Source organism: Epinephelus fuscoguttatus, linkage group LG19 (assembly GCF_011397635.1).
Source record: "Epinephelus fuscoguttatus linkage group LG19, E.fuscoguttatus.final_Chr_v1".
Lineage (NCBI taxonomy): Eukaryota > Metazoa > Chordata > Actinopteri > Perciformes > Serranidae > Epinephelus > Epinephelus fuscoguttatus.
The window spans coordinates 40,564,191-40,576,283 of NC_064770.1; the positions used below are offsets into that span (position 1 = coordinate 40,564,191).

At 47.2% G+C, this 12,093-nt stretch overlaps 1 protein-coding gene across 1 annotated transcript; it reads right to left on the reverse strand.

Annotated features, from left to right (window-relative positions):
- Positions 1-1,069: 1,069 nt before the first annotated feature.
- ube2m (ubiquitin conjugating enzyme E2 M) lies at positions 1,070-9,506 on the reverse strand. Its single transcript, XM_049561302.1, has 6 exons — positions 9,208-9,506; positions 5,196-5,290; positions 5,031-5,069; positions 4,800-4,903; positions 3,391-3,454; positions 1,070-2,796 (listed from the first exon to the last, which is right to left on the reverse strand). Exons 1-6 carry the CDS (start codon positions 9,320-9,322, stop codon positions 2,656-2,658), a joined length of 558 nt encoding a protein of 185 aa, XP_049417259.1. The 5' UTR covers positions 9,323-9,506; the 3' UTR covers positions 1,070-2,655.
- Between the last annotated feature and the right edge of the window lie 2,587 nt (positions 9,507-12,093).

Consider the following 12,093-nt stretch of genomic DNA (forward strand, 5'->3'; position numbering starts at 1 on the left):
TCGTGACTCAACTATCTCATGCCCAACTCCTCATAAGGACCAGCTCCAGTCCCTGATTGGCTGACCGACCAGTTTCACAATACATGACGCGTTTCCTGCTGTAAAGCAGATTTTTTCTGCCAAATTTCAGCACCGGTGGCAGAAGCTTATTGCAAAGATTGCAAAGCCACTAAGTAACCTATGTAAACGCTGATAGTCTGATTTTACTGTGGACACTACCCTGTGCAACCCACATTATTTTCATCATGATATATTTAGGAGAAGATGCTGTCTGTTGCCTCTTTAAGCTAATATTGATTATTTAGGTGTCTGAGATCCATTTAGTTGCTGACTTGGCCCACAGCAGTACATCAGTTAGCCTCAGTGTCTGACTCCAGTCTGCTTCTCCAAACTGAATGATGTTGCCTGATCACTTCATACAACCTGCTCCAAAACATCCAAACTGTCCCTTTAAATTCACTATTGACCACATTTCCCACAATGCCACTGACGAGCTGCCGGAGAACCCTGGTGATGATGTTTTCTTTGGGATTTATGATCTGTGAATTCAACTCTATTCATTCTTTTAATAATCACAGCTTTTGTTTTGTCAGAAACATTTAAAAAGTTGAGCTGAAGTTTATGTGAGCCAAAGTTTGACTAAAGAAGTTTTTAAACAGTAGAACTTTTATTGTTTTTGTTTATGATCAATATTACTTTTTAAATAAATGATTTTATATTAGATTATTAATATAATTATAAAGAAGGTCAGGTGTGTCTGCTCCCTCACTGTGAACACACACTCAACAATCTGACTCATTTCATTTTAAGTTCATTATTAAAGAGCTGGAGAGGATTAATAAACTCCAGCATGTTGTTAAACACAAACATTCTGGTGTCAAACGGACGTCACAACAGTTACAATCATTCAAGTTCATATTTTATTTAACATAAATCATATTGCAGTCAATGTGAACAGCTGGGGTTTCAATATACACAATAGAATCCTAACATTTTAAGCCCCTCCCCCCGTGACCCCGCCCACAACAACCCCCCCCAATGAAAACAAAAGCCCCTCCCCATAAACCCCACCCACCCCCCTGTCTTAAACTAACACACTACCCCAACAGCCCCGCCCCCCTGACACGACGCTCCGCCCCCTGACGCTGAGAGAGAGTGTGTGTGTGTGTGTGTGTGTGTGTGTGTGTGTACGTGTGTGTGTTCATGTTTGTGTGATTCAGCAGCAAACTCCAAACTGTCTCAGCGCGTCACACCTGTCTCACCTGCAGACTGATTTTAAGAAGCATCTGCTATTGTTCAAACTAAAAAGCTCCTCACATTTTACCAAGCACCTCCCACTGCGACTCATAAGCTCCTCCTCCTACACAGACACTGTGACATCACAGCTGTGGCATCACTGCAGGCCGAACTACAGAGGTCTTGTTTTCGGGAACTTTGTAAGGCGTACCTGTTTCCACTGTGGCTCCAAAGCCCCGCCCTCTCCGACAAGCTCCTCCCCCTGGCGCTGACATCAGTGTACCTCCAACTGTTGGCTGAAAATTATGTTGCTGTCTTGCTTACAGGAACTTTTTAAGGCGTGCCTAGTAGTGCTGTTATGAACAAGCCCCTCCCACTGTGCTGACATCACTGTAGCTACAGGTGTGGAGTCACTGCAGCCTGGAAGTTTAGTTCTAGTCTCACCTTATGGAAACTGTTACGACGTTTTGAGGAGCGTTTATTCCCACCAAGACTCAAAGCCCCTCCTAATCTTACCAACAAGCCCCTGCCACTCTATCAGGCCCCTATCGCTATGGTAACAAGCCCCTCCCCTGGTTGTGCTAACTAAAGACACAACTATGTTTATGGTATCAGGAGGAACTATTTCTTGGCAAATAATATGCAAGTGTAGTGACCTCCTGAAGTCTCATGGGCGCTGCATGGTTGCTAGGCGCTGTTAAGTTGTCGGGGTAACCAGCCGTGTACCCGGAGACGCCCTGCACAGAAATCCTGTTGAAACGGACAAAGTTTAAGTTTGTAAGTTTGGAGTTTGCTGCCATGTAACAACGAACCAACGGCGGCGAGATGGAGGGGGGCATGTCCTTCTGACCGCCTGCCAGATGTAGGCATCTTTGCCTCACAAAAAATAAAAAATAAAAGAAAATCATGTGGGTATCATCATCGTCATCATCATCATCGACTCACCCGAGCAACATTCACTAATCACCCACACCCTCCTCCTCCTCCTCCTCCTCCCCCCTTTCTCCCCCTCCCCCATCCTCTATCATCATCACCCTCGGCCGCCGCTCGCTGTCGGCCATCTTTTTCAGTCCAGTTCTGGTGTATGTTGTGTATCGGCGTCCCCCTGTGGCGTGTAAACGGTTGAACGTTGCGTCTTGGAAGTAAAACAGAGAGAAATATGGGAGGAGGGGGGAGGAGGGGGGGATGACAGGAGGAGGAGGTGGAAGGAGGGAGGGGGGAGCTTCTTTGTCTTCTTTTGTTTTAAAACAGAAAAGCGTCTTCTGGCGTGCTGCTTTCTGTCGCCGCAGCTCCTGCTTCTGCCAACGAGCAGGACTGAGGAGTAAAAGGGGGAGGTAGGGGTAAGGCAGAGGGGGAGCAGGAGGTGAGGAGGAGTGTAGGGGAGGGGTGGGGGAGTTTGGAGGATCATGGGACGCCGAGTTATTTAAGACACCTCTCGAAGTAGGTGGCGCCCACGTAGCCTCCTCTCAGAGAGCGAAAGACGTTCTGCTCAAAGAGCCGCCGGTTCGTCTGCAGGACTTCTGCCGCCTCCTTGTTCAACGGGTCCTCAGGGTTAGGCTCCTGGGGGGGCAGGAGGGCAGGGGAGGAGGTGGGAGGAGGCACATGAAGTTACAGGATTAGCTTGTGTAAATGGATCCACTGGATGAGCTGCAGAACATTATGATTCCTTAACTTTCCTGCACCCTGCTGAGCTTCTTCATGCTCCTCTACTGTGGTCATTTGCTTTCTGTCTCTCATTAGCATCGTTACCTTAAATGTACAGCGTATGACGCTGATCAGTGAACACTTGTTGAACTAGTCGAACTCTGACATTTCAAACTGTGTCTGATGGCTGCCCCCCCCGAAAAGTCCATGAATCAAAACTTCAGCGGAGTCAAGTCCGTAACTTGTCGGTCAAATCTCTGCACTATTTTTTCACTGTGTGATCGTACAACATGATGACGTCACAAACACTGATGCTAAACATCACCTGTGTTTATTATTGATGTTAAATATCGCACATGACGATCTGTCAGTCACATGACCTACATCTGTTGCTGAGAGTGACCCGAAATCTGCACCAATGAAAACAGACTTTAACTAAAACATCCAGTAACAAGTTAAACAGTGAACTGAGTGTGTGTGTGTGTGTGTGTGTGTGTGTGGTGAACTCACTAGAAATAGATACTGTAGACCGTAGATGATAGAGTTTATTGTCAACACAGGCTTCCAGTCCTCTCTGTGGATGACAAGAACCAAACAGTTACAAAAGCCCCTTTTACACTGCCAGATTTTCGGCGAATGTTGGGCCGTTTTGCCGGCAAGCTGCGAGCGTTTAGACACACAGAGCTGGATTGGCGAGTTGATCCGAGGGGCCCAATTTTCCGCCTCGTAGGGTAGACATATTGGTGGAACCTTTTTGGTTTAAACAGACCGAGGCGGCCTTCCGCCATGGGAGGAGCTGCTGATGACTTGTGGGAGGAGCTGTTGATGACGCCGCACGTGCGAGCCACTGGCGGTGGATAAACAGGAAACAGCTGATAGCAGGAATTAGCGAGCAGCTAGTAGCAAGAGGGAAACACAAACCTGACAGACACTGTAAGGGCCCTGACGCACCAAGCTGACGGTGGACCGTTGACCAAAGTCAGGCCATCTGCGAGCATCAGCGAGTGAATCTGCCTGTAGTGAAACCGGGGCTAACCGGTGCTTCCTCCTCAGGCTCCACTTCACTCAGCTGCCCCACAGACCCGCTGCTTCTTCACACTTTAACCTGAATAACAAACCGGAGCTAGCTGGGAGCGGCTAGCGGAGCGTTAGCCGCAGCATGACCGGAGGGAAGCACAGCCAGTTAGCCTCCGCTAGTCTCTGAGCTAGCCCCGGCTCTCTGTTTGGATCCAACCGGAGCACCGAGCCCTGGTTTGTTATTCAGGTTAAAGTGGGAAGAAGCAGCGGGTTTATCGGGCAGCTGAGTGAAGTGGAGCCTGCGGAGGAAACACCGGGACCGTCTGGATGTAATAGTCCGTGGAGGTGCTGCGGTGCTCGGCTGCACAGATAGGAAACCCCTCGGCTGACAGGATGTACCACTCTCTCACTCCGCTCTCTCTCACGCAGGCGCAGAACGTACGTGCTACTAGGCCGTCGGATGTAGTCCGTGTAGTGTGTTCAAATGCAACTGACACAGGGCGACGTGAGGCGACGCAGACGACGCAACAGTTGGCTTTCGTCACCGCTAGTTCTTTGATGTCGGTTTGGTGTGTCCGCACCTTAAAGATAAGCAACTGAGGAGACAAGGAATTGCGCGCCCTCCTTGTCCTCGCAAACGAAGAGGCCATTAACCGTCAGATGACGGGGACGGTGAAGAACGGGCCGACTTATGAGAGAATCGCCGAAGGACTGACCAGCCGTGGCTTCCCTCCCACGTCACTGTTTACGTCACACGCTGAGCTACACGTTTTGTTACTTGCTCACGCCCCCCATTGCCCCGAAAAAGGCGTGTGACATCATCAATGAGTGCGAGGACCTCGAGTTCAGATTATTTCTTAAAATAAGACAGGGATTTGAAGTTACTGACGGCGCGCACACACCTTAAGATATTTAGGCAGACGTTTCCTTCCAGGTCGATGTTGGGGTGATACACCATCGTCTCACACTTTACCTTGGGGGGGTCGTGGGGGTAACCCTGTCCTACCTGGAAACACACAGACGTTACAAATCAGATTTATTAAGACATCTGGATTGAAAACAACCAGAGTGCTGCACAGTAAAATACAGAAGGACAGAAGGACAGAGGGACAGAGGGGACAGGTGTTTCTCACCTTAAAGCTGAAGACAAATTTTCCTCCTTTGTAAAAACCCTGTGAGACAGACACAGATGTTACTCATTATTCTTCTGATGATATGTCAGTCAAACGTGATTCTTCCTGGAAAGAATCACACACACACACACACACACACACACACACACACACACACACACACACCTCGTCTGGTGAGATGATGAGTCTGAAGTTAAGGAGGTCATCGTCATCAGGGAAGTTGATCTCACAGGTCTTTGGCAGGTTCAACTCATTGATGTCTGAAACAAGAACAAACAGAGACACATCAGGTAACATCAGGTGACATCATCACTGTCAGCAGGGGACGTTCTGTCAGTGTCAGAGATCTCACACATAATCTGACCCCTGACCTTACTCTGAGCCTAAACCCCGACCAGTCCTGACCTGTCATGTTTAACCTGATTCTTGATGTTTACTGTGGACGACCATCAGAGAGCCTGAGACCGACTGATGCCAACGTGAGCTTCATATCTGTGAGTTCACATCTCACTGAGCGATGAAGAGGAGGAGGAGGAAGATGCAAACAGCAGCAGTGGGGCACTAAGTGAACTTAAAACCAGTGCTGATAAAATCCTGATGATAGTTCACAACTCCAGATGCCTCGTGTAAAACACAATCAGTAAAATAAAGGAAACTAATGTCGCTCTGAAGAGAACCTCAGTCAGCGGCGACGACAGGTTCAAGGTTCGCCAGGATACGACCTCGATCACACAGGAAGTGCTTTAAGAGCTGCAGGCGACTTTTTGTGACTGTTACTAATGAGAATGAAACTTTTTGTGCTGCTACGCGCCTGGTGTTTCTGCACTCAATGCACCTGGTGTTTTTGCCCGAGCGCTCTGAACCCCTCGAGCTGGAAAACTCAGAGCAGAAAAGCACCTCACGTCATCTCCCCATAATAAGAAGGTAGTTTGAGGCCTCGATCCCACAGAGAGAGTTCTGCAGGCTGCAAAACACGAAGCGCACCGCACTGCTTTAAAAAAAAAATGAAATGCCACTTGTAAAAAATGCTTGCTGCGCCTTTTTATTGTTGCCAGGCAACCACCCCATCACCTCCTCACCCTAACCTTCCTGTGTGATCAGCCTACAGTTTGTGTATCCTGCAGTAATCAGTGTGTAGCTGCTGCCATGTTGAGGCAGAGGGTGCTGTCTGTAGCTCTGGTTGAGGGTGAGAGGCTGTCAGCAGATAAACAGAGATCTGTGTGGGTACATGAGACCCTAAAAAAGAGGCTGGATCATGGGGAGTACCACCAGTTGGTCCAGGAGCTTCTCCTCCATCATGGACGTTTACAGTACTGCACTGTCTTGTTGTCATGACCATCACAGAAGCCCCGCCTCTCAAATCATCCCACTGGACAATGGGGAAAAAAGTGGAGATGGCGTTGAGCGCTTTTCTGCTCCGTTCAGAGTGCTCTGGCAGAAACACCAGGCGCTTAGAGCGCAGAAACACCAGGCGCTTAGAGCGCAGAAACACCAGGCGTGTAGCAACGCAAAAAGCTTCATTCTCATTAGAGTTGTACTGATACCGATACCAGTATCAGAAATGCCTCCGATACTGCCTAAAATGTGGTATTGGGTATCGGCGAGTACAGCCTATGACCAATACGATACCATGTAATACCTCACATCATTACGCATATGCACGCTACAGGCAAACGAAACAGAGATGGAGTGGAGCTTAAAAAGCATTCTACTGTAGCCTTTAAAATGTCTTTTTACCAAATTGCGTGGCTGCACTTTAAACTGTGTCTTGATCTGTGTCAACACTGGATAATAATAATAAAATTTTATGGCATTCATTCTGCTATTATGTATTTATTTCTAAATATTTTACACAGAGTTTTAAGAGTTGAGACATACAACAATTCATATCCCATCCTTTTTTATTTTACGCATTGGTATCAGATCAGTACTCGGTATCGGCAGATACCTAAGGTTCAGGAATCAGAATCGGGATCGGGAAGGACAAAGTGGTATCAGTACATCTCCAATTCTCACAAGTAACTGTCACAAAAAGTCGCCTCCAGCTGCTGAAATACCTCCTGTGATCGAGACCTTAACCAGCCAAAATAAACGGTAGACTGATTTCACGGAAGGTTAGGGTAGGCAGGTGATGAGGTTGTTGCCAGGTAACAATTCAAAGATGCAGCAAGACTTTTTTTTACTGTTGGCATTCAATTAAAAAAAAACAAAAACAAAAGTGAGTGCAGTGCGTCTGTGTGTGTGATCGGGGCCTGTCTGTGTGATCGGGGCCTGTCTGGGCCTGTCTGTGTGATCGGGGCCTGTCTGTGTGATCAGGGCCTGTCTGGGCCTGTCTGTGTGATCGGGGCCTATCTGGGCCTGTCTGTGTGATCGGGGCCTGTCTGTGTGATCGGGACCTGTCTGTGTGATCGGGGCCTGTCTGTGTGATCGGGGCCTGTCTGGGCCTGTCTGTGTGATCGGGGCCTGTCTGTGTGATCGGGGCCTGTCTGGGCCTGTCTGTGTGATCGGGGCCTGTCTGGGCCTGTCTGTGTGATCGGGGCCTGTCTGTGTGATCAGGACCTGTCTGGGCCTGTCTGTGTGATCGGGGCCTGTCTGTGTGATCAGGGCCTGTCTGGGCCTGTCTGTGTGATCGGGGCCTATCTGGGCCTGTCTGTGTGATCGGGGCCTGTCTGTGTGATCGGGACCTGTCTGTGTGATCGGGGCCTGTCTGTGTGATCGGGGCCTGTCTGGGCCTGTCTGTGTGATCGGGGCCTGTCTGGGCCTGTCTGTGTGATCGGGGCCTGTCTGGGCCTGTCTGTGTGATCGGGGCCTATCTGGGCCTGTCTGTGTGATCGGGACCTGTCTGTGTGATCGGGGCCTGTCTGGGCCTGTCTGTGTGATCGGGGCCTATCTGGGCCTGTCTGTGTGATCAGGGCCTGTCTGTGTGAACGGGGCCTGTCTGGGCCTGTCTGTGTGATCGGGGCCTGTCTGTGTGATCGGGGCCTGTCTGGGCCTGTCTGTGTGATCGGGGCCTGTCTGTGTGAACAGGGCCTGTCTGGGCCTGTCTGTGTGATCGGGACCTGTCTGGGCCTGTCTGTGTGATCGGGACCTGTCTGGGCCTGTCTGTGTGATCGGGGCCTGTCTGTGTGATCGGGGCCTGTCTGGGCCTGTCTGTGTGATCGGGGCCTGTCTGTGTGAACAGGGCCTGTCTGGGCCTGTCTGTGTGATCGGGACCTGTCTGGGCCTGTCTGTGTGATCGGGACCTGTCTGGGCCTGTCTGTGTGATCGGGGCCTGTCTGTGTGAACAGGGCCTGTCTGGGCCTGTCTGTGTGATCGGGACCTGTCTGTGTGATCAGGGCCTGTCTGTGTGATCGGGACCTGTCTGTGTGATCGGGGCGTCATGCCGCAGAACCCTAAATGTGAACAGTTTAATGTTGTCGTGTTCATGTTGAATGTGTGTGTGTTACATGTTCCTCATTGTACTCACACAATTACAATACTGAACTAAACTGAGTTACATTCCACCAGTGATAGTCACACCTGCAGCTGCCCACCTTCACCTGTCAGGTGCGTCACCAGGTGTGTTTGAGTCAGCTGGTTCATCACGATGTTGGTCTGTCTGCGTTTTTCATTTTAAAATGACAACACAACTCAGAGACAAGAAATCAGTCTGGTTTAGATGAGTCAGTGTTGAACGGTAAAAGAATAAAGAAACCAGTTAGCTGGTTAACTGGTTAACTGGCAGTAAAAGTGTCTCTGACTTTAGTAAAATCTGCTGAAACATGAAGAAGTTTGTCACCCTGTGGACAATTAAACACAGAGCTGACACAGCAGGTTAGCCGGTGAGATGCTACCTGCTGTTAGCCTAAAATAAACCAGCCTGGTGGTTAGTAGCTGCTGTGACGGGTGAGCTGGTTAGTTAGCAGCGAGATGCGGGTTTATGTGTATTTCAGTGTTAGCTGTGTGCTAACAGGTTAGCCTCAACGAGTCTGACTGCCTGTTTTGTTTTCAAACCTAGCACAAGCTAACAGCCGATAGCTAACAGCACTCTAAGTTAGCGTGCTAGCTGTTAGCATGTGTGAGTTTTATAACCATACAGTGTGTGTTTGTGGTGGTGTTACTCTGCGGGTGATCGGTAACCGGTCAACCCGTGAGGCGGGACCAGCTCACCGGCTCTCGGTGCTGGTAACTAGCCTACCTTTCTGTATCCGGAGCTGGGCCGCGCTAGCTTTTTTCCCCCCGGCTCCTGCTCTGTTTCCTCCGGCAGATTCCTCGTCTTTCTTCTGCTGCTTCAGGGAAAAGAGCTTAATCATCTTCAGTCGTTGGATAAACGGACGCCTGTACGGTGTGTCCCTGCGGTGTGTGCGCTGTGTCTGGGCCGTGTGTGCGTGTAACGGAGAGTCGGTTCAGTCCTAACGGCACCGTGATGTTGGTGGAGCCGGTGCGTCTCAACTAATCACACCGAGGGGAGAGGCTAGCTGAGTTAGCTTAGCATGTCAGCTAGCAGCAGAGGGAGGCCGCCGGAGGAGGAGGAGGAGGAGGAGGAGGAGAGACATATTATTATTATTATTATTATTATTATTATTATTATTATTATTACTTTGTTGTTATTTTGTTATTATCAATAATATTATTTTCTTCTAACAGCAGCTTATTTTATTTATTTTACCAGTCTTACAGTCAAACAATTTTTAAATAGAAAAAGTAACTAAAATAAAATAACCTTTTTCTTTCTACGAGCCCTACTGTCAAATACATTTTAATAGAAATAAAGAAAAACAAAAAAAACAACAACAAAAAAACAAACATCTTTTGCACTGGCCCTACTTTCAAATCATTTTCACACAAAAATAAACAAATAAATGAAAATACAAACAACTTTTTTTTTCTTTTTTTTTACGAATCCTACTTTCAAATCATTTTCGACAGTCCATCCTTCTAAAGTTCTCCTGGTGAAAATGAGTTTCTATAGAAGCACCTAAAAGTCTTAACACCTCAGTACAGTGAAAACTACAAGTCCCAGCACGTCGTTCTGCGTCCGGCGTATTGTGACGTAATCACGCAGAGGCGGGCGTGTATACTTTCGTTGCCCATATTTTATGAACAGCATTTATTTATTTATTTTCTCTCTTGCTTCCTCTGTAGTCACCTGTGTGATATAATCAATGCGTGCAGGAAGAGGGGTGTACACATCACAGTCCTCCTCCTCCTCTTCCTCAGGTACAGAGACCCAAAACTAAATCTAACAGCTGACGTTTAAAGGTCCAGTGTATCAGATTCAGTGAGGATCACAGATTACACATTACACATTACACATTACAGGTCACAGATTACAGATTACAGTCATCTGAAACTTCTCCTGGTCAGAATTCCTTCAGTGTTGATAATTCATGTTGTAAATGTCAGACAGAAACTGGGACATGTCTTCATGCAGTCTGGGAACTGGTTTATACATTTTGGGAACAAGTTGTGGCTCACACAGGGAAGTGGTCGCTTCTGTCTGCGTCATGTCTGCTGCACAGTAACCATGTGGTGATTGGCTGCACTCTGCTGCTGAGTCACTATCATGGGTGTCAGAATGTGCAGCTACCAGGTGCCTGTTGATAAGTTGAGCTCCAATAACTGTGCTCTCCTGTTGTCCTCATTCATGGACACTTTTTGTGCCACCTAGTGGCAGTAAGACGACATCACACTAAGAAACTGACCAACAGTGGAAGATGACTGAGGTGAATGAGGTGACTGCCTTTGATCCACAGCTGATATGAAAATAATACACGTCTCTAATTTCAAGGCTGAGACAGAATGAGTCTGAAAAACATAAATGTAACACAATGCAAAACATAAAAACTTCACCACCTCCATCACCTCCATCATCTCCACCACCTCCACCACCTCCATCACCTCCACCACCTCCACCAGCTCCACCTGATCTGCTCTATATATAACACTGTATTATTTCATTTATATGAACTCCTACATGCCTACATCATGTCTTCATCATGCCTACATCATGTCTTCATTATAACCTAAATTGATAACCTAACAGTCTTTCCACAGAATCCCTCGCTATCGGATCATTATCTGATTACTTTTGATTTCTTTTTACTCGATTACACGCCACTCAGCAACAGTTACTATACTAGATGTTTATCAGATAGTGCTGTTGCAAAATTTAAGGAAATGATTGCTCAGTCGTTAAATTCAATACCAAGTCCCTCAGTAACAGAGGTTTCCTGTACCGACTTTGATCATTTTGTCGATAGCGCCGTAGGCTCGCTGCGAACAACACTCGACTCTGTAGCTCCTCTTAAAAAGAAGTTAAAAAAGCAAAGAAAGTTCGCTCCTTGGTATAACTCTCAAACCCGTAAGTTAAAACAAATATCACGAAAATTTGAAAGGAATTGGCGATTAACCAAACTGGAAGAATCTCGTTTAATCTGGACAGACAGTCTCAAAACTTATAAGAGGGGCCTCCGCAATGCCAGAGCAAACTATTACTCAGCATTAATAGAAGACAATAAGAACAACCCCAGGTTTCTTTTCAGCACTGTAGCCAGGCTGACTGAGAGTCAGAGCTCTATTGAGCCTTGTATTCCTTTAGCCCTTAGCAGTAATGATTTTATGAGCTTTTTTAATGACAAAATTCTAACTATTAGAGGCAAAATTCATGACCTCCTGTCCTCAGATAGTACCTATCTAACCTCAAACACAGCTGTAAGACCTAATATATATTTAGATTGCTTCTCCCCAATTTCTCTTCAAGAATTGACCGCAGTGATTTCTTCATCTAAATCATCAACGTGTCTCTTAGACCCCATCCCAACTAGGCTACTTAAGGAGGTCTTTCCTTTAGTTAACACTCATATATTAGATATGATCAATATATCCTTATTAACAGGCTATGTACCACAGTCTTTTAAGGTAGCTATAATTAAACCTCTACTAAAAAAGCCCACCCTGGATCCAGAGGTGTTAGCCAACTATAGACCAATATCTAATCTTCCCTTTATGTCAAAGATCCTTGAGAAAGTAGTCGCAGACCAGCTGTGTGATTTTCTCCAGGATAATAATTTATTTGAGGAAT

Coding starts and splice junctions, on each gene's coding strand:
- ube2m (XM_049561302.1), bottom strand. CDS start 9,322: ATGATTAAGCTCTTTTCCCTGAAGCAGCAGAAGAAAGACGAGGAATCT. Junction 5,291..9,207: donor CCAGCTCCGGATACAGAAAG/GTAGGCTAGTTA, acceptor TTCTTGTTTCAG/ACATCAATGAGTTGAACCTG. Junction 2,797..3,390: donor GTCTACAGTATCTATTTCTA/GTGAGTTCACCA, acceptor CTGCCCCCCCAG/GAGCCTAACCCTGAGGACCC.